At 36.1% G+C, this 23,282-nt stretch overlaps 1 protein-coding gene across 3 annotated transcripts in view; it reads left to right on the top strand.

Annotated features, from left to right (window-relative positions):
- Positions 1-23,282, top strand: part of LRRC7 (leucine rich repeat containing 7) — a gene marked incomplete at both ends in the record, with an annotated part of 383,893 nt that overhangs the window by 246,134 nt on the left and 114,477 nt on the right. For all 3 annotated transcript variants that reach the window (XM_082676819.1, XM_082676818.1, XM_082676817.1), the window contains 2 exons: positions 4,278-4,422; positions 10,025-10,097. In XM_082676819.1, coding sequence (XP_082532945.1) covers positions 4,278-4,422; positions 10,025-10,097 — 218 coding nt within the window. The remainder of the gene's footprint in view (positions 1-4,277; positions 4,423-10,024; positions 10,098-23,282) is intronic.

Below are 23,282 nucleotides of genomic sequence, written 5' to 3'. Positions count from 1 at the left end.
CAGTGCTGGCAGTTAGTTGTTATGCAATTACCTAGACATGCTTGACTTTGAAAGGCTAATCTTGAATGCAGTCTTCAGCCCATGTCTGACAGTTTCACAGGATAATTAATCCTAAATATTTAGTGTTATAAGACAGAGGTCCCCAACCCCTGGGCCATGGACCGGTACCAGTCAGTGGCCTGTTAGGAACCAAGCCACACAGCAGGAGGTGAGCAGTGGGTGAGCGAGCGAAGCTTCATCTGTATTTACAGCTGCTCCCCATGGCTGGCATTACCGCCTGAGCTTCGCCTCCTGTCAGATCAGCAGCGACATTATATTCTCATAGGGGCACGAACCCTACTGTGAACTGTGCATGCGAGAGATCCAGGTTGAGAATCTAATGCCTGATGATCTGAGGTGGAGCTAAGGCAGTGATGCTGGCACTGGGGAGCAGCTGCAAATACAGATTATCATTAGCAGAGAGGTTTGACTGCACAGAGATCATAATAAATCGATTGCTTGCAGACTCATATCAAAACCCTATCAGTGAGTGGCAAGTGAAAACAAGCTCAGGGCTCCCACTGATTCTGCATTATGGTGAGTTGTATAATTGTTTCATTATTTATTACAATGTAATAATAATAGAAATAAAGTACACAATAAATGTAATGCTCTTGAATCATCCCAAAACCATCCCCCCCTCCCCCGCCCCGGTCTGTGGAAAAATTGTCTTCCACGAAACGAATCCCTGGTGCCAAAATGGTTGGGGACTGCTGTCATAAGACACAGGGGAAAAAAGCATGTTCCTTTTTATTTTTAGTTCATGTACCAAAATACATTAAGCTAATATACTTTTTAAATACTTTTGGAAGCCTGGGCTTTCATTTTTCCACTGTTTTTCATAAATCAGAGAAGCAAATAGATAATGATCAAACATTAGTTTGCTACAGAGCTCTGTCTTGTGGCCATCACTCTAAGATCAATCAACCAAAATATGACTAAACAGCAAACTCCAATATCTTCTTTTGCTTGTGATGGCTTCGACATTTTATTTGTTGCCCACCACTCATCTGTAGGCCCCTCTATGTTCAGAGAGATGTTGGAGCAACATTCAGCATCCTCAAGAACTCTGAGACATTGGGCCTCAAAGGCCTTTATCACTCCAGGCTACTATTGCTTTTATAAGATGTTTGAAAGTAAGGCTTTAGAAAGATAAAAATAAACACCAAATTGTTATTTTGCTTCCAAAAAAAAGATATTTAGAAACTTCACACCAAAATATTTATTGAGTTTGCTGGAGATAGCAATTCAGGAAGCTTCAAAGAGAAAAGAAATTTTCTCATCGTAATGAAACAAAAAAAGAAATATACACACACATAGACACATAATCATATATATTATTCTTTCTATGCTCATTAGAAGAGATGAGCTAAGGTAACATAATAGTTCCTTGGGGTGGAGAGATATAAGTAAAGTGACAGTATTTTTCCAAGGAACATATTTCTAGGCATGAGGAGAAACTCAGCCCCATGGCCTGACTCACCCAGAGTACCCAGTTCCGAGCCTAGCAACTATTCACCTGTTCTAAGACTGTGTTCACCCTCTGCCCACATGGGGAACTGGAGGACCAGGGCTAGAGATATGAGCTGAGTTAATTAAGGCATCAGTCAGAAAGTGCTAATGTAATCGGTAGGCTTGGCAGTCTGAATTCTGGTAAAAACGAGTTTGAATTTTAGCTCCACCCCTTATTAATGGAACAACTTTGGAATGTTACTTGTAGTATATCCTGTCGTGCATCATCCTCCTGGATGAACTCCCCAGCTTCTGGGCATGCTGCTTGCAGCTCTCCACCCTCTTCAGGAATTGCCTCAGCTGAGCGAACTTTCTCATGCAGGGTTACACCCCTATTCCAGGAGACCTGCATCCAATGATCAATCAAATAAGACTCTGAAGGCCTGGCCCCTTCCCTGCTACTTCAATACTATTTGAAGGGTCAGCTGAGGAATTCCTCAAAACTTCATCATAGCCCACCTTCATCTGTCCAATCCTGCTTCCTTCCTTTCCTCTTTCTTTCCCCTGGTATTAATCCCAAGAATCTCTCTCATAAATTTCTCTTTGTCTCCAATTCTCAGGGAAACCAGCGTGTGACATTACTTAACCTCTAAGCTTTATTTAATGTGTGTCCAAGTGCAGATTCTGATTCAATAGGTCTGGAGTGGGTCTGGAGTCCACATTTCTGACAAACTCCCAGGTTGTACCAATGCTGCTGCTGTGTAAAACACATTCTGAGCAGCAAGAATATAAAGTATTATGTCAAGTAATATGTATAAAGTACTTAACACAGTGCCAAGTGTGTGCTTGTGTAATAAATTTGTTTATGTAATATTTATGTGTTTATACTCTGTCAAATAAGTAGAGACAGCATAGTAAATTGTATACAGGTAGACCAACAAGCAGATGACCCACTGAACACAGATATATGTGGGACATTTATTTGCAACTCATGCCCTTAAAGAAAAGGAAAATGAAGGATTTTATCTTGCTCTAATTCCCACAGTACATGTCCAAGCTAAACAATCACTATTCACTCCCTGCCCAATGTATGACCTGATTCCTCCCCCGTCCTCAGTAATCAGTTACTAATCCAATCATTTCACATTTAAATTTTTCTCGAGCCATCCCCTCTGCATCCTCACTTCTGCTGCCTTAACTCAGGTCCCTTTCATCTCCTCAGCTAAACTGCTTCCAAATCCTTCTAATCCTTTCAGATCTACTCTAACCCCAGTCATGAATCTTCCCTTCACATTTCCCTGAGGTCATTATTTCAAAACACAAATCTGATTATGTCATTCACCATCTTAAAAGCTTTGAATATCTCTCCTTGCCTATAAGATAGAGATCACGTAATCCTCACATGACAGGAAAGGCCATTTAACAGCTGGCTTCTTATGATGCTTAATTTCATCACTGTATTCAGTGACGTTGAATCTCCCACTCTCCCTCAAACACACCACACTTCCTCACACTTCTCTGTGCTGTTCTCTCCTCCAGGTACAGTTTCTCCTTTTCTTGACAGCAGTGCCTTCCAGGAAATTTGCATCCCTTTGTTTCTAGGGCATTCTCTACATGCTTCTTTTATTGTACATATCATAGGGTATTATAGTTATTTATTTGACAGTTTCCTTCACTGCTATAAGCACCTTAAAGACTTTATCTATATCATGACAAGTCTCTTCCCTCACATAGCTGACTTATTCATGATTGTTCTCCAGTATATAATAAAAGCCCTGGTACGTAGTAGATCCTCGAAAGAACTGTTGAATGAACAAATTGATTCTGTGTAGTAGGATGAAGTCCAAATCACGATTTAATACCTTTCTTATGCATTTGAAATTGTAAGAATCAGAATGTCAGCATATGTTGTTTAGGTGGCAACTTTTTTCCTTTCTTTTCCTTCCTTTGTTTTTCTTTCTTTCTTTCTTTCAATTTACTTAATTCTACAGCAACTTTGAGATTATTGCTGCTATCTTTTAACATATTATCTCTGTTGGGAGATATATTCACATATCATAAAATTCACCCATTTAAAGTATACAGTTCAATGGTTTTCAAAATACTCACATAATTGAACAGGCATCACCACAATCTTATTTTGAACATTTCCATCACCACTGAAAGAAACATTAGCAGTTACTCCCTTCCTCTTGACCTTTCAGCCTCTAGCAATCCTTATCTACTTTCTGACTCCATAGATTTGCCTATTCTGGACAATTCATATAAATGGAATCATACAGTAGGTGGTCTTTTGTGACTGGCATCTTTCACTGCATGTTTCAAGGTTCATCCATTTTGTAGCATGTATTGCTACTTTATTGCTTTTTTATTGCTAAATAATACTGCAGCTTATGGATATACCACATTTTGTTTAACTGTTCATCATTTGATGGACATTGGGTTGTTTCCACTTTTTGCCTGTTGTGAATAACACTGCTTTGAATATTTGTGTTTCTTTGTGGATATATATTTCATTCTTGAGTATGTACCTAGGGATTTCTGGGTCATATGGAAACTCTATGTTTAATATTTTGAGGAATGGCCAAACTGTTTTCCAAAGTGGCTGTATAATTTTACATTCCTCCTAGAAATGTATGAGGGTTATGGTTTCTCCACATATTCGCCAAAACTTGCTATCGTTGAATTTGCTTTTAAAATTAATTTATAGTGCTGTGGTTTTTACAACTTTAAAATATTTCCTGAAAGTTTCTCAACTAACCCTGAGTTTATGCAATGTCATCAAGTCTATAGGGAAGTTAAAGATGTTGGTATACCTGGATATGTCAAAAAACAGAATAGAAACAGTTGACTTGGACATTTCTGGATGTGAAGCCCTGGAGGACCTCTTACTGTCATCCAATATGTTGCAACAGTTGCCTGACTCTATAGGTGAGAATGTAATATCTCTTCACGAATGTTTATGTCAAATATACTGTTTTCTATAGTTTGTTCGCAGATGTAGGGTATATACTCTTAGCATGATATTAATAAATTAGCATGATCATTATTCAAGGTGATAAAATATTTTACCAATATCTTAAAATGAAATGGTAACTATAGTTGTCAAACTCAAGAAGACTCTCCTATTAAAATGATCCTACTAAATTGTTATATTTTAAATAATTTTAGATCTCCTAAGTTGTAAAATGTTATTAAAAGGAGTATATATCTTAGATTTAAGTACTTTGATAAACATGTATGTCTCCTTTTATTACTATAGAATTACAGTAGCTTCTATCCACAGCGTGGCTATATTCTATTTTTACTATTATTGTAACATCACTATAATAAGGAATGACACAATAAATATGAAATATCTTCATATTTCTATTATTCAAAAAAGACATCTCACCTTTATATTTAAGATTCATAAGACCAGATATTTTGTCTGTTAGTATATATTAACCACTCAATCTATTTTTGTCATAACTTTTTATCTGAGTAAAATAATGAAAGAATCTAATTTAAATAGGAGTAAACCTTTTGTATGTATATCTTATTATTATTTTTTATGAGAAGAAAGAGCTAGGAGAGTAATCATCAAACTACTTAACTTTGGAATGTAGTTTTTAACACTCTGAATTAGATGTATCATATGTCTGGAACTTATTAATGCTTCTAAAAATTGAGTCACAACCTAGGTAGCCTGATTGAAGGGAAGCTAGAAGACAAAACAGTTTCCCAAATTTTTCTTCAATATTTTATTGCTTCCATTTTCACTATTCTTTCAGGCTAATGGAGAATACTAGTTTTAACAGAACAGGCTGGCTTTTCTTTCTTTGTAGATTTGATGACTTTTTTATTTATATAATTATATATTTTTATAACAGTGTTTCTCCAACTTATTCCACCATAAGACTTATCTGAGAGCTTTATTAAACAGTTCCACATTTCCAGGCTCGTTCTGTGAAAAGTCTGATTCAATAAATGTGTAATAAGCCCTCTGTTCTGTATTCTTGTTAAATACCCTAGATGAAACTTATGATCAGATAAGCTTAGAAAATACTATTTAGTGTTGTAGAAGGTAAGGAAATATAATAGTTTAAAAGAGTATCCTCTAGTCAAGATGATAGAGATGGTCATCTGGTCAAGATAACCATATGGTCAAAATACATATCTTACTCTCCTACTCAATCACCACTCCATGCCTCTTCAAAGACACAATGAGAATGGAAAAACTATATTAGAAGAACGTATTTTTGTTCATTACTGCCTCTTCTGTACAAAGAATTATGCCTGGTGTATGGTAAGTGCCCCTTAAGTATTTAGTAAATAAAATAATTTTGCCCTGCTTAAGAAGAATGAACATATACCTGGATTTGAGACATAATGGAAACACAGCAATGACCCCAGGCCTGACTGATAAATTGTTCCTGCAGTGAAAAAAAAAAAAGACCTTAAGCGTAACAGAAGAATACAGACTTACAGGGACTGAGGCAGGGAAGGGACCCTTTTCTGCAAAGAGAGACTTGAAAAAACCTGCAACTAATATGTAGAGCTAGGGTGGAAGGAGAGAACAGATACAGATTCACTGCTGAAAATTATGGCTCGTCACAAGCTGGTTTGGACTGAATCTGCAATATCCACATCAAATGAGAGTACCATGTTGCTAATATAAGACCTGGTTCTGAACTCCAGAAACTTGGGGGTCAGGTGGAGGTAACCATAAGAGTGCCAGGCAGGGAGGGGTGAGCATAGGTAAGGAAAAAATATTCACCTTCACAAAAGGGCATGAAAACAAAAATTTTAAAGGAAAACTAATGTTACAACAACCCAAAACTCAAACAATAGGAAAATTTACCCCAAGGGAAACCAAAATTATCAAGCAATGTTAAAAAAAAATTTTTAAGTATGTGCAGATCCTCAAATAGATAAAAGGAAGAATAACATTTGTAAAAATAAAAATAACTTATAAAACAAAAACAGGAGCTATGACTAAGACCACGTGGTTATAAAAAAGAACCAATTAGAAATTCTGGAAATGAAAATGTCACATAGTGAAATAAAAGATGATATGATTATTTGTTTAAAATATCTTCCATTAAGAAAGCAGACTAGGGAATTAGCCTTCTGGTCTGGGGAAGGCAGCATGTATAGATGATAGAAAATATCAGATTAGATCCTGGGATGATAAAACAGACCAGCACAGGCAGGTGGTATAACATATTTAACACCTTCACTTAGAATCTGAGTGGTTCTCAGATTAAGAAAGTAACTTGTTAGTAGCTTACTCCTGGAACTATCTTTGGACCCTATTGACCTTTTAGGGAAAATTGCATTTATACATCTGCAGAGTTGCCAGAGTACCTGATTATACACGTAGAATGGCTAACTTTCCTCTAAGAATTTCCTTCTTGGTCAAGAGAAATACCTGGGAACTCTGTTCAAAAGTCCTAAAATAATTTGTTGATTCTAATTGGATGATAAATTGCATCTCTTCTTCTTTATTTGAGCATGGATCGTCTATTGGACTACCAACATTTAAAAGAATAAAAGACAAGAAACGTCACAGTATTAATAAAGGGAAATAGCAACTAAAATAAAATCTTTACTTCCTTTACATCTATTTTAATTCTGCAGTTGTGGGGTATTTGAATGGAGTGATATATTCAACAATGAACCCTGTATGCTGAGTCCCTTTCCTTGTGCTGGTTGCAGGGAAAATGAAGGGGGCTCTTTACATTTTCAAGATAAAGCTTTAATAATCAGTTTCTTTGGATAGCAGAGAAACTCAGTAAAGGAGAATATAATTTTTTTTACTTTCCAAAATAATTTATCTTATTCACTTAGTGGTTAAAGACACAGGTTTTGTAGTCAAGCTACCCGAGTTCAAAGTCTGGCTTTTCTACCTTACTAAATGTGTGACTTTACACTAGCTACTTAATCTCTCTGTGCCTCAGTTTTATCATCTTTTAAGTGGGGAAGTAATAGTACTTGCATCAGGGGATTATTTTGAGAAATAAATGAATTAATATATGTAGCATTGCTTAGAACAGTACCTGGCACATAGTAAATGTTCAATCAATGTTAGGTACTATAATAATATAATAATTATCATAATCTTAGATATGATGAGTGCACAGCCGTTTGGCTTTCAAAATTCTATTATCTAGGGTAAATGCCATGTAAATATTAGCTATTTTTGATATTAATGTTTAATACATTGCTGCTTATTATATATTTATATATAAGTAGCTAAAATCATAGCAAACAAAGCCTCCTTTTTCTTTCTCTTCAGTATATCTGAGTTGGGAATATAGGATAAAGAGGTGGGGAATTGAGGAAGAAATAGGATAAAGTACCTTTGGTGCCTGAGGGTAGAAGAGAGTCCAAGCAGATATGATATAGCTATGTAGTATTTATCTGCAAGAGGAAGTCATGAGCAACAGAGCTGAGGCTGTTGGCCTTTTTCCACTCCAAGGACAACCAGATTCCTACCGAAGCTCCAGAATGTGTCCAAAGGGCACACCCTTGGATGGAATATGTGAGTGACAAAGCAGCCACACCACAAATGAGTGAAGTTCCCTTAAGTCCACAGACGTGGAACTAAGAAGGGAGCCCTAACTCACTTCAACCTTTAAAGCTATAGAAGCTTCTGTCTATTGTCAGAGCCACTACTCCATTCTTCAAAAAAAATCTGTTGCATCAGTCTTTTGGCCTTAATCCCTATCCTGCCTCGAAATTTTCTCACCACTACTTCAGACCTAGGAACTGTGATTCTCTTAAAGACTGCTTTGCAACCTGGTTTCATGTTTGCAGAGCCATCTGTAACCCAGCCCAAAATTTCTCGTGACCAAATCAAGCAATGTTGAGACTGTCAGCCCTCCTCTGGCTCCACTGGTGGGCAGGGACAGTAGTTTGATCAGGACTACAACTCATTTAGCTGTAATTCATAGTCCCCTGTTGTCTTCACAATTGATGAACAAGCTCAGGAGTTCTTTTATATTTCCAAGGTCTATAGTTTCTTACACATACATCAGAGAAGCTAAAGTGATTCAGTCACCCTTTGAGCATAGATGAATATGGCAGTGGGTATTCAATTTCAGAGATAAATTACCCCAGTGAGAATTGTTTTCTTTCTCAGGTGCTACTGTTTTCAGCCATGTATCCTAACAGCACAAGCTGATGTATTAATCTCCAAATATTGTAGGTATTTTCTCACAGCAGTCTGATAGTGATAACATTTCTCTCAACTAGAGCAGAAATTCTGAGTGCTTCTGCAGAATACGTAACTGAGCATAGTGAAACTTAAAGTGCAACAATGGCTTTATTTCAGACTTCTTGTGACTTACTTTTTGCCTTTAAGGTATGCTCAAAATACTTGAGGTGGGTAGGCATGAGCTATAGCAGTGCTTCTGAGAGCATGTTCGCAAAACACCACTATACAAGATACTCTGTGCATACACACAAGTTGCCCAATAACTTTAGCGTCACCCTGTTACATTAGCATATTAAAAATTCCTAGAAAAACTTCATTAAAGAAATCTGGTTGATTTTGTTTAATTTAGATTTCCCAAACACATTCAACCATGGAACCTACTATATCCATCAGAACAAGTTTTCTGCAAAACAAGTCGTCTATAGTGTATATCTATATTCCAATGTAAAACAAAAATTAGCCACTGTTAATGCTTTGTCTTGGATTTTAGCTATTTAAGCCATATTGATACAATGGGTTCTGTTACGGCCGGGTAAAGGAAGCTGTTCTTCAATTACTCTGTGGTTTTTGCTCTTTAAAACCCTGGGAGTAGGAGTAGATCAAGCAGTAAAGGTATGGAGGGCATAAATCAGACAGTGAAATATAAATAGTTGGAACATCAATTCTTGGCCAGTTCTACTTGATAGATTAAAAGCTACAAGTTTTTGTGCTTACTGCTGATCCAAGTCAAGGATTTATGGTAACAGAAAGAGTATGAAGTCATACGTTGTAATTTTCCAAGTCGATAATTATAACCACTACACTGCAGTGCTTCAGTACCCATTTGTTGATTATTAGGCTTAATTCAGATTTGTTTTCAATTTGTATCACAACAGGAATATTAGTTATTAGTGCTTATGAGTTAATAAAATACCGAACACAGTTGGCTTGAAAAGTTTCATCTGGTCCATTTGCTGCATAATAGAAAAGGGAAATGTGGTAGTAGTACTGCCAACTCAGGTTTCTATGGAGCCCTGTGTTTTGTTTATTGTCTCCACCAATGTACTTGAACTCTCATTGATGTAAGTAAATGTTTTGTAACTGGAAGGTTAAAACTAGACACACGAATATCAGTTTGTAGGTTGATATAAGCAGAGTGCAACCAATTAGCATGACAAACACTCATCACCCAATCAAGTGATGTTGAGACTGCCAGCCCTCCTCTGGCTCCACTGGTGGACAGGGACAGTAGTTTGATCAGGATTACCACTCAGAAAAAGCGATTCCTTTTATATTGTATTTTTTATCAGAAATCTATTCTTATACATTAATATATCTTCTTCTCTGTTTTAGGTTTGTTGAAAAAACTAACTACTCTGAAAGTAGATGACAATCAACTTACAATCCTACCCAATACAATCGGAAAGTAAGTGACAAAGTTTCATACTAGTCAGTCTCTCTAAAGCCAGAAACAAAAGAATATATTGAGTTTTCTACTTTCACACATTTTCTGCTAGAGATATCAATAATTTTGCTCATATGTAAACTCATTTTAGACCACATTTTATTTAGTTATATATTTGTATATAATTTATCTTAATTTAGTTTTATATTTAGACACTGCATTGACACCCAACTATATATTGATAATATCATAAGAAATACTTAACCATCACTCTTTCATAAGCAAAGTGATTACCCAGACCTTCAATTATACCATTGCCTGTACTTTTCCAGATACTATTAATTTGATGTTTTTGACTGAGTAGCAGCTCTAAATACACTTATGTCTTACAAAATCAAATCAACTTTTATAAGATCTGCATTATGTATATGTTACCATTACACTGTTAGTAAAATTTGATATTTGTGGAAACTTAATGTATTTTTAGACTTTAAGGAGATAAGCATCTGTTTTAGCTTGCATTTTAAAAAGCTGCAAGGTGAAAGGTCATCATTGCCTTTTAAGGACAAAATATATTCCATGTGTTTGATAGGGATTTATTTCTAATTTTATGTTGCCATTAATGTTTGATTTACAGTTCTTTAAGAAACATGTATGTTATTATCAGTGTTGCACTGAAGTTCTTTTGTTTACAACTTGTGTAAAGTGAGAAATCAATAAGCTGTCTTTATTCTAACATTTTGTAAGGCCATTTTACAGGAATCTTGCCCCACATTTCATGTGAAGAATTATATAAATCCATAACTTAACAGATTTGGGTGTACTTGGGGTGGTGGGGAGAAAGCCTAGGTTTTTTTAAAAAAAACAGATTTATTAGCTATAATTGATGTACAATAAACTGCATATATTTAAAGTCTACAATTTGATGTTTTGACATTCATATAAAGCCATGAAGGGAAGTGTTAAAGAAATGGACTATATGACTATATTTTATTACAATAAAAAAAGGCAGAATAAAAAAACAGTAGGAAGTATATGCGAAATCTCTACCTTCTGCTCAGTTTTGCTGTGAACCTAAAACGGCTATAAAAATAAAGTCTATTTTAAAAAGAGGAAGAATGACTGACAAACTGTGGTTACTCAGACTTGAGTATTTGGCAGACATTTTGTCAAAAATGAACAAAGTGAGTTGTCACTTCAAGGAAAACAACTGACAGAATTTGTTGCCAACAGTGAAATTTGAGCTATCAAGTAAAAATTAGAATTTTGGAAAATTTGTATCTGCCACTGTGAGTTTGACAGCTTCCCAATATTTAAAGCCTTTTCTGATAAGACTGGTGTGATATCACTGGTGTAATAATGAATGTGATTTGTTGATATTGCAATATGAAATGTGTCAACATTTGGAAAATCTGTTCAACTCAGTGAAGCAACACTTTCCAAATGACCAATGCATGAGCTACAAAATCACACATGAGAAATAGACCCATTCAAAGTGCAAAAGATTAGTTGATTTTAATGTATTGGTATGAAAAGTAAGAAAAATTCATTGATGTATTTCAGATTCTACATTGCAATTACTGTATCCCCTAACAAGACTGCCATTTGTTGAGTTTGGGTGTAGTATCAAAGAATAATCACAATTATCCAAAAAGACCATGAAAATACTTTTCCCTTTTCCAACTACCTATCTGTGTGAGTTTGGACTTTTTTATATATAACTTAATCAAAACAATATACCACAATAAATTGAATACAAAGCAGATATGAGAATCCAGTTGCCTTCTATTAAGCTAAACATTGAAGAGATTCACAAAAATAAAAATGTCACTCTTCTCACTAAAGTTTTTTGTTTTGGAAAGTATACTTACTTTTATAAAAATGTGTTACCTACATTAACATGTCATGGGTTTATTATTGTTATTTAAGAATGAATAATAAATAACTATTTTTAAATGCCTCTTTTAATTTATAATATTATAGATACCAATAGGTATAAGCCATATTTTAAAAAATACTTTAAGATTACCAATGATTTTAAAGAGTGTAAAGAGGTCCTAAAATGAAAAAGTTTGAAGATTTCAGTTCTATAATACATCATGTCTTGGATGGTAAAATTGTGACAGCCATTGTCTAACATGTTCTCACTTCAAGGTAGCACTTGTGGCAAAAATAAACTAAATTTCTAAAATTTTATAGTATACCTTAATAAACAATCTGTATGAAGTAAAAATAATAATAATGATATAATAGCTTTGCTTTCTTTAGGGAATTCAGAACTGATAGATCAGAGATTTAGCTCAAGGCTAGAGATAAAATTTGATTAGAATCCTATTTAATGGCACACCAGATCACATGCAGAAAGTGTTCTGTAAGTAGTGAAATAGTCTTTATTTTATTATGAGACATTCTACCTAGAACTCTGTGCACCAAAATGTTCAGATCAGCTGCAGTGACCAAAAATATTCTTATTCTGCACATCGAATGTTTCAATAGGTTAGACTTATCTTTGGTAATTTTTAATAGTCCAACTAGTAAAAATTGCTGAAAGAATTCATTTTTCAACATCTTTCACAGTTGAAATGGATTCCATGACTTTTGTGCCACATGACTTGTAAAATTGGTTATTTTTTTTGTTGAATCTTAAGTTGTGCCTAAGAGTTCCAGCCACTCTAATAATTGAATGTGCAATGAAAATAGTAACAAACAACTTTTTGTGTGTGCTCATATTGTGCCAGATACCATGTTTGGTGCTTTACATGTATTCTTATTTAAAGGCCCCATCAACACTATTCAATGTGTATTATTATCTCCCCATCAACAGATGCAGAAACAGAGGCTGAGAGAAGTTATCAGATTTCAAAGCTAAGCTGCTAATTGACCTATGTTGCTTCTGTTTTTTTAATTTAATTTATTTATTTATTTATTATGCAGCAGGTTCTTATTAGTTATCTATTTTATACATATTAGTGTACACATGTCAATCTCAATCTCCCAATTCATCCCACCACCACCACGCCCCATCCCCGCTTTCCCCCCTTGGTGTCCATACATTTGTTCTCTACATCTGCGTCTCTATTTCTGCCTTGCAAACTGGTTCATGTGTACCATTTTTCTAGATTCCAGATATATGCATTAATATATGGTAGTTGATTTTCTCTTTCTGACTTACTTCACTGTGTATGACAGTCTCTATGTCCATCCACGTCTCTACAAATGACCCAATTTCATTCCTTTTTATGGCTGAATAATGTTCCATTGTATATATGTACCATATCTTCTTTATCCATTCATCTGTCGATGGGCATTTAGGTTACTTCCATGACCTGGCTATTGTAAATAGTGCTGCAATGAACACTGGGGTGCATGTGTCTTTTTGAATTATGGTTTTCTCAGGGTCTATGCCCAGTAGTGGGATTGTTGGGTCCTATGATGCTTCTTAATATGTGTTATAGTTGAGTCACACATTTTGTAATATTAGGTCATTTAAGAGCCCCATTGCTCTAAAGGCAAAAGATCTCCCATAGGAAGAGGAACCATACACTAAACCTACTCTCTCTTAGCTTCGTAGCTTTGGAGAAAGGCAATAAAATCTCAAAAATTGGAATGGATATTTTAAAAAGTCATTCCATCGTAGAGTATGGTAAATGAGAAAGACTACTGACTAGAATCAGAGAGTCTAAGTAACTATGCAAAGCTGGGTAAATGCCTTCTTTCCTATGGGCCTCAAACTCCTGAGGAATAATGCAAGGAGCACTGGCTTTGGAATCAGATAGCATGGGTGTGAACCCTGGCTACGCCACTTACTGTGTGAACTTGGACAAATTACTTAAACTCTCAGTGGTTTAGTTTCTTCATTTGTAATTTCCACCTATGTCTAAAATTCTAATTCTTTGATCCAGATGTTTAGTTTATATGATATCAATACCCTAGATGGTAAATTCCAGTAGTCTACTTACTAGACTGCTATAATAACAAGAAAATAAGCATTCTAGGTATCTGAATGCTAAAAACTGCGCTTCCCTCTATTCCCTAAGCATGGAAGGATACACAAGAAACTGGAAATGTACATGGCTTTGGGGAGGAGAATTTGGGGGCTGGGCAATAGAGTAAATAGGGAGACTTGCTTTTATTGTATACCTTTTGTACTTTTTGAATTTTGTATCATGTAATGTTATTCTTGTCAAAAAATTAAAAACAAAGTGTGTGTGCACACGCACACACACACACCCTGCATTGGATAAAACCCAAATTTCTTCACACTAATATTCAAGTTTTTCCATATTCTAGTCTAGACTGGTGGTTCTCAACATGTGGTCCCCTGATCAGCAGCATCAGCTTCAACTGGGAACATGTTGAAGTGCAAATTCTCAGAGACAATCCCAGGTTTACTGAATCAGAAACTCTGGGCATTGGACCAGCAATCTGTGTATTAACAAACCCTTCCAGGGATTCTGACGCATGCTAAAGTTTAAGAACCACTAACTGGATTCAGCTTACTTATACACCTATCAGATAACTGTCTTCTCAAACCCTATTCCATTGTGCCTGCATCAGAATTACCTGAGATGCTGGTTTATTTATTTATTTATTTTTGCGGTACTAGGGTCTCTCACTGTTGTGGCCTCTCCCGTTGCGGAGCACAGGCTCTGGACGTGCAGGCTCAGCGGCCATGGCTCATGGGTCCAGCCGCTCCGTGGCATGTGGGATCTTCCCGGACTGGGGCACGAACCCGTGTCCCCTGCATCGGCAGGCGGACTCTCAACCACTGCGCCACCAGGGAAGCCCGAGATGCTGGTTTAAAACGAAGCTCCCTGAGAGAAGTTTACCACAGTAGTTGGTTGCTTTGGCTTTGGAGCCAGACCTTCTGGCTCTTCGATGTGCTATTGGGTAGATCCTTAGATTCCTCCTCAGTAAAATGGAAATCATAGTAATAATGCCTACCTCATAAGAATGTTGTGAGGATTAAATATGTTAATACATGGAAAGTGCTCACACATTTAATAAATGTTTTATAAAAATGAAGTCCAATAAGGTAAAGAGTTATTGACTTAAATCAGATTGGGGGTATTTGGAGTCAAAAATATGCTTACTTGTTTTTACAACTTAATTCTTTTCCCTCTGTCTACCCAGACCAATGCAGCTTCCTCCTTTAAATTAAAAGCTCAGTACACCTACTAACTAAACCAGCATTTCCTAAGTTATATTCCTCAAAATAATCATTACTTGAGATTTTAATAGGTATGACATAAAGATAAGTTTCGTGGACAGATAAGTTTTGTGAACTCTTTATACAAGTTAGGGAACACTCTAGCGTGATATTTTTCCATTTCTTATATGTCTCTTATTTTCTTTTTTTTAACATCTTTATTGGAGTATAATTGCTTTACAATGTTGTGTTAGTTTCTGCTGTACAACAAATTGAATCAGCTATACATATACATATATGCCCATATCCCCTCCCTCTTGCATCTCCCTCCTACTCTCCCTATCCCACCCCTCTAGGTGGTCACAAAGCACTGAGCTGATCTCCCCGTGCTATGTGGCTGCTTCCCACTAGCTATCTATTTTACGTTTCATAGTGTATATATGTCCATGCCACTCTCTCACTTCGTCCCAGCTTACCCTTCCCCCTCCCTGTGTCCTCAAGTCCATTCTCTACGTCTATGTCTTTATTCCTGTCCTGCCCCTAGGTTGTTCAGAACCATTTATTTTATTTTATTTTTTAGATTCCATATATGTGTGTTAGCATACGGTATTTGTTTTTCTCTTTCTGACTTACTTCATTCTGTATGATAAACTCTAGGTCCATCCACCTCACTACAAATAACTCAATTTCGTTTCTTTTTATGGCTTAGTAATATTCCATTGTATGTATGTGCCACATCTTCTTTATCCATTCATCTGTCAATGGGCACTTAGGTTGTCTCCATCTCCGGGCTATCATAAATAGAGCTGCAATGAACATTTTGGTACATGACTCTTTTTGAATTATGGTTTTCTCAGGGTATATGCCCAGTAGTGGGATTGCTGGGTCATATGGCAGTTCTATTTGTAGTTTTTTAAGGAACCTCCATACTATTCTCCATAGTGGCTGTATCAATTTACATTCCCACCAATAAGTCTCTTATTTATCTTTTGTATCATCATTTACCTTTAAATTATAATGTCATGCCCTCCCAACTAGTATATGGGCTCCTTAAAGGTTGGTATCTTGAACATGTTTAATCTCTTCATCGTACCTAGGCAGTATGGCACAGGGGAATATTGGCAAGCCTTGGAACTAGACTGGCTTCTCCACTCATTAACTAATTGACCTTGGACACATCATTCCACATCTCAGAGCTGTAGTTTTCTCATCTGTAAAATGGAAATAATAATACATCTCTGAGTTTATTGTGAGACTTAGTGTTAGATAGCCTTCAATAAATTATAATAGTCATCAATAATAATAAGCAAAAAACCATTTATTTATTGATCCTTGCTTATATTCATCTGTGTAAGGATTAGTAATATAAAATGAATGAAAGATCCAGTTCTTAACAAGAAAAATGTTTTATACTTATTTACAAATATGATAATAATGTATTGTCTTATTCTGCTCAGGCTGCCATAACAAAGTAGCATAGACTGGGTGACTAAAACAGCAGAAGTTTATTTCTCAGAGTTCTAGAAGCTGGGAAGTCCAAGATCAATGTGCTAGTAAGGTAGCATACATTGAATCCTCACTGATACTCTACATATCAGGCATTATCAACCAATTTTATAGATTAAAAAACAGGGATTAATAAGTAGATAAAGTTCACTCAGATATTAAGTGGCCACACTAGAATTGGAACCCAAGCCTGTCTGAACATTTTCCATGGAATTACATTACTTCTGTTAAGAGTTAAAAGTGAACTAAGAAAATGAAGCCCAAAGTCATTTATTTTTATGTTTATTGGCATCTACATTAATAGAATATTTAATGGTATCTAATGGTTTCTAATGGTCATAAATGATGTTAAAGTTTAATCATAGATTATCTATGTAGTATATTCACAATCCCTCTTCCCCATTAGCTAGGTAATTGAGGGTTAATGATACAGTAATATGTTCTCATCCAAGACTGATTCATGGAGACCAAACTAAAGTAGAGAAAAATGTGGAGAATGTTTTTAGAAAATTAAGTCAATATTGTTGCTGTTGTTTAATGTCAAGCATTACTACCTTGAGTAGTGTTGCTTGTACTGAGATGTGATCTAAGGTAAAACCTTACCGAACACAACTCTTATAATATTTATACATGAATTTTAGCCATCATTGACATATCTTGTGTGTGTGTGTGTGTGTGTGTGTGTGTGTGTGTGTGTTTAATATCTTTATTGGAGTATAATTCCTTTACAGTTTTGTGTTAGTTTCTGCTGTATAACAAATTGAATCAGCTATACGTATACATATATATCACCATATCCCCACCCTCTTGCGTCTCCCTCCCACCCTCCATACCCCACCCCTCTAGGTGTTCACAAAGCACGGAGCTGATCTCCCTGTGCTATGCAGCTGCTTCCCACTAGCTATCTATTTTACATTTGGTAGTGTATATATGTCCATGCCACTCTCTCACATCGTCCCAGCTTACCCTGCCCCCTCCCTGTGTCCTCAAGCCCATTCTCTATGTCTGCATCTTTATTCCTGTACTGCCCCTGGGTTGTTCAGAACCATTTTTTTTTTTTAGATTCCATATATGTGTGTTAGCATACGGTATTTGTTTTTCTCTTTCTGACTTACTTCATTCTGTATGATAGAATCTAGGTCCATCCACTTTACTACAAATAACTCAATTTCATTTCTTTTTATGGCTGAGTAATATTCCATTGTATATGTATGCCACATCTTCTTTATCCATTCATCTGTCAATGGACACTTAGGTTGCTTCCATGTCCTGGCTATTGTAAATAGTGCTGCAATGAACATTGTGGTACATGTGTCTTTTTGAATTATGGTTTTCTCTGGGTATGCACCCAGCAGTGGGATTGCTGTGTCATATGGTAGTTCTAATTTTAAGTTTTTAGAGGAACCTCCATACTGTTCTCCATAATTGCTGTATCAATTTACATTCCCACCAACAGTGCAAGAGGGTTCCCTTTTCTCCACACCCTCTCCAGCATTTATTGTTTGTAGATTTTTTGATGACGGCTATTCTGAGTGGTGTGAAGTGATACCTCATTGTAGTTTTGATTTGCATTTCTCTAATGATTAGTGATGTTGAGCATCCTTTCATGTGTTTGTTGGCAATCTGTATATCTTCTTTGGAGAAATGTCGATTTAGGTCTTCCACCCATTTTTGGATTGGGTTGTTTGGTTTTTTGATATTGAGTTGCATGAGCTGCTTGTATATTTTGGAGATTAATCCTTTGTCAGTTGCTTCGCTTGCAAATATTTTCTCCCATTCTGAAGGTGGTCTTTTCATCTTGTTTATGGTTTCCTTTGCTGTGCAAAAGCTTTGAAATTTCATTAGGTCCCATTTGTTTATTTTTGGGTTTTTTTTCCATTTCTCTAGGAGGTGGGTCAAAAAGGATCTTGCTATGATTTGTGTCATAGAGTGTTCTGCCTATGTTTTCCTCTAAGAGTTTGATAGTGTCTGGCCTTACATTTAGGTCTTTAATCCATTTTGAGTTTATTTTTGTGTATGGTATTAGGGAGTGTTCTAATTTCATTCTTTTACCTGTAGCTGTCCAGTTTTCCCAGCACCACTTATTGAAGAGGGTGTCTTTCCTCCATTGTATATTCTTGCCTCCTTTATCAAAGACAAGGTGACCATATGTGCATGTGTTTATCTCTGGGCTTTCTATCCTGTTCCATTGATCTATATTTCTGTTTTTGTGCCAGTACCATACTGTCTTGATTACTGTAGCTTTGTAGTATAGTCTGAAGTCCAGGAGCTTGATTCCTCCAGCTCTGTTTTTCTTTCTCAAGATTGCTTTGGCTATTTGGGGTCTTTTGTCTTTCCATACAAATTGAGAATTTTTTTTTTCTAGTTCTGTGAAAAATGCCATTGGTAGTTTGATAGGGATTTCATTGATTCTGTAGATTGCTTTGGATAGTATAGTCATTTTCACAGTGTTGAATCTTCCAATCCAAGAACATGGTATATCTCTCCATCTGTGTGTGTGTGTGTGTGTTTTAATGTTACTCTTGCCATATTTGCAAGTACTTTATTTAAAAATGTGTGGTCCCAGGACCAGGAGCTTCTACATCACCCACTAGCTTGTTTCAAATGCAGAATCTGGGCCCAACCCCAAATCACTGAATCTGAATCTGCATTTTAGCGAGTTCTGCTGGTGATTCATATGCACGCTAAAGTTTGGGAAGCACTGCTTTGAAGTACTTTATACTTCCTTTGCAGCTAGTTTTCACTTTTAATGTGTACTATTATAGACTATAGAGAAAACTTCTAAAAACAGTAGCTTTTGGTCTATCCTTTTTTTTGTACAAAGGGTAATGTGCTTTCATATGTACAGCAGGATGATTCCATATTTGTATGTATTGAAAAATGATCACCACAATAAATCTAGTTAACATTTTTCACCATACATAGTTACCTTTTTCTTGTTATGAGAACTTTTAAGATCTACTCTCTTAGCAACTTTCAAGTACAGTATTGTTAACTATACGATGTTGTACATTACATCCCCATGACTTATTTATTTTATAAAGGGGAGTTGATCCCTTTTAGTCACCTTCACCCATTTTTTTCTACCCCTTATCCCCTACTCCTGGCAACCACCAAACTGTTCACTGTATATATGAGCTTGGTTGTGGGGTTTTTTTTTACTTTTTTGTATTTTTGTTTTTAGATTCCACATATAAGCGAAATTGTGTGGTGTTTGTCTTTCTCTGTCAGATTTATTTCACTTATTTTGGTCTATCTTTTGAATGCCAGTGATAATTTGAGTAAATGTGGTACAACTGTATTCATATAGGATCCTGTATTAAAATACCTTAGGTGATTTATAACAAGATAACCATCAATAAAGTCAGTTGGAATGTTAGATTTTGAGTTTGAATCCTTTGAATTCAGAGATCATTGAAGAATGTGTGTTTTGCACATAATAGATTTTCTTTGTAACCCAAAACTGTAAAATACTTTCAGGCTATAAATTATTAATTCAGTATAGCCCATGATGCAGTAAAAATGTTGTCTTTTTATTGTAGGAAGTCCTCACTTTGCACAGTAGTGGGGACTATGAAAACAACCATGCACACTGAAACTATGCAAAATAGTCTTAAGAATCAATGGAGGAAATTATGATTGTTCTGACGAAAGATCTTTAAACCTTTTCAAACATTAAATACTGTTGCTGTTGGTTATAAATGTATAGAGAACTGGAAAAATAATAAATCAACATGGATTTAATACACAGTCATTGTAAACATTAGGAACATCAAGAATTAAAGTGTTTTTTTTAAAAAAAAAAAGCTTATCAAAATTAGTTTGAACAGTGCTTGCCTTCTTTTCATTGTGTAAGTTGTAATTCAGAGTGAACATCTTTTCTATGAGCCAGTGAATTGTCATCCTCCTTTTAAGCTTGGATCAGCTTCCAAATTTTTATCCTTTGTGCTTTCAATATCATGAAATATCTCTGAGAGTTCCTTTAAAGTTTATTGCCAGGGTCACTTCCTCTGAGACATCTTCATCCTTTCATTACAACCACTTTCCTCATTGATGTCAACAAGTTTTCCTTCACTAAGTTCCTCTGGCAGCAGATCTACAGGCTCTCAAACAGTGGCAGGCAGCATTCCCACAGTCAGCTGTTTCTTCTATAATTCCATGTATGTTCAGTTCAAATCCTGCCAAATTATTTGCACAGTATGCTAAAAGTTTCTGCTACAATGCATGAGTATTACTTGCTGTTATTTCCTGCCATGATGTTTGAATATTTTCAATTGAATGCTTTATGTCATATTTCTTCCAAAACTCAGCTAAAGAAACTGTATGATCTCCAGGTGTAGCATCAATAGCCTCTTCAGAAGTCTGTGTAAGATAACAGGCCTTCAAAGTTGAAATAACTCCTTGGTCCACTGGTTGGATTAATGAAGTTGTTCTTGGTGATAAAAAGCAAATTTTCACATTTTCATCCAAATCTCCAAGAGAAATAAGATGACGAAGAGCATTATCCAACAGGAGTAGTGTTTTAAATGTTAAATTATGGTGCCTATAGTATCTCTCTATAGCCGATTGACAAGAAGGCAACATAACTACAAGACTTACTGTCCGTGTGTGAACTGAATAGTGGATGTGCAGAGGCTGATCACTGACAGACTCAAAAAAGTAATATGACTAGTCACTGATCATGATGTACATCTGTTATTTACACAGCGATTTGTGGACTGAAGTGTTAGCAGCAAAGTTTGTACTTTATGCAGTTACTCACAGTTAATATACTGAGGTAATTGAAATTTGAGCCATGTTGTTGGGGGACTAATGTTATTTAAGGAAACCATGATAACTGAAATCTGTGCAAAGTAAGGAGTGCCTTACTATGATTCAAGACTAACTTCAAAAATGTTTTCATAAAAGAAAGAAAAATAAGAAACCTTAATTGTATTATTTAATTGTTTAATTCTTTGACTTCTACCTCTGAGCATACATCTGAAATTTTACTTTTGTAACATCTTTGTTGGAGTATAATTGCTTTACAATCGTGTGTTAGTTTCTGCTTTATAACAAAGTGAATCAGTTATACATATACATATGTCCCCATATCTCTTCCCTCTTGTGCCTCCCTCCCACCCTCCCTATCCCACCCCTCTAGGTGGTCACAAAGCACCGAGCTGATCTCCCTGTGCTATGCAGCTGCTTCCCACTAGCTATCAGTTTTACATTTGGTAGTGTATATATGTACATGCCACTGTCTCACTAGTTTTTATTTTTAAAACTCACTCGTACTTTCATGACCACTTGCTGAGTACATGACCACAAACCATAGATAGAAACCTCTTTCATTCAATTTTACCAAATTTTCTTAGTGTATTATATGTGTATGACACTGTGCTAGACTTTTTTTAAGAAACAAATAATCTGTTACTGGGTTTTCCACATACATTGATTTCTGCCACCACCAATGCATACATACAGAGTCACACAGCCATGTATGTCTGGTACCCATTGACATGACCACCCCTGAATGTGCGGGTCTCAAAGGATTTAGAAATTAATTTCTCAGGGTTCACTAATAAAAAGAGAAAATATTTCCTGAGTGTGTATTTTATGGCAGGTATTGTGCTAAGTTCTTTACTTACAGTATTTCATGAACTACTCGGAGAAACTGCATGAGGCAGGAATTACTAGTATCGTCACTGCAAATACAAAGAAACTAAGGCCTGTGGAAAAGTAATATGACTTGTCTATGCAAAAGGAAAAGCATTTGCCTAAGAGCTATTATTCACAGCTGAATACTGTGTCTCACCACTTCTGGGTTTTAACCACTTGAAGCTGTTAAGGACCATAAATCATGAGTTACCCTGATCAGGGTCAGACTGAACTTGACTGAATTAGATTCTTCCCTGACCCATGAATGACGGGACTTGATTTACCTACTTGTACACAGACTTGTGAACTTATTCCAATCTCTCCATAATGCAATTTTTTCATCTTTAATGAGCATGATCATCATGACCTCCTGTCACCACCCCCTTTTGGCACTGACTTTTCCCCCCGCAGTGCAGTGCTAAGTGAATTTCTTCTGAGTGTGAACAGGGAGTGTTCCCTTTCCTGGCAGTAAATAAAATCAGCTTTGATTTTTGAGCTCTGATCCTTGTTTTATTTTTTTAATTTTTTATTATTATTATTATTTTTTTTTTTTTTTTTTTTTTTTTGCGGTACGCGGGCCTCTCCCGTTGCAGAGCACAGTCTCCGGACGCGCAGGCTCAGTGGCCATGGCTCACGGGCCCAGCCGCTCCGCGGCATGTGGGATCTTCCTGGACCGGGGCACAAACCCATGTCCCCTGCATCAGCAGGCGGACTCTCAACCACTGCGCCACCAGGGAAGCCCCTTGTTTTATTTTTTGATACCCAAGATAATATGTCTAATAAGTGACAAGACTGGGACACAAATCCATTCTGACTAACTTAAAACCCAAATGCTTAATTTCTGTGTTCACTTGTTAACTAAATTATGGGAATAAATTGCATTCAAGCCAGCTAGTTCCAAGATATAAAAA

This window comes from Grampus griseus, assembly GCF_964374135.1.
Source record: "Grampus griseus genome assembly, chromosome: 1".
NCBI lineage: Eukaryota > Metazoa > Chordata > Mammalia > Artiodactyla > Delphinidae > Grampus > Grampus griseus.
This window is presented reverse-complemented; position numbering and strand designations above follow the sequence as displayed.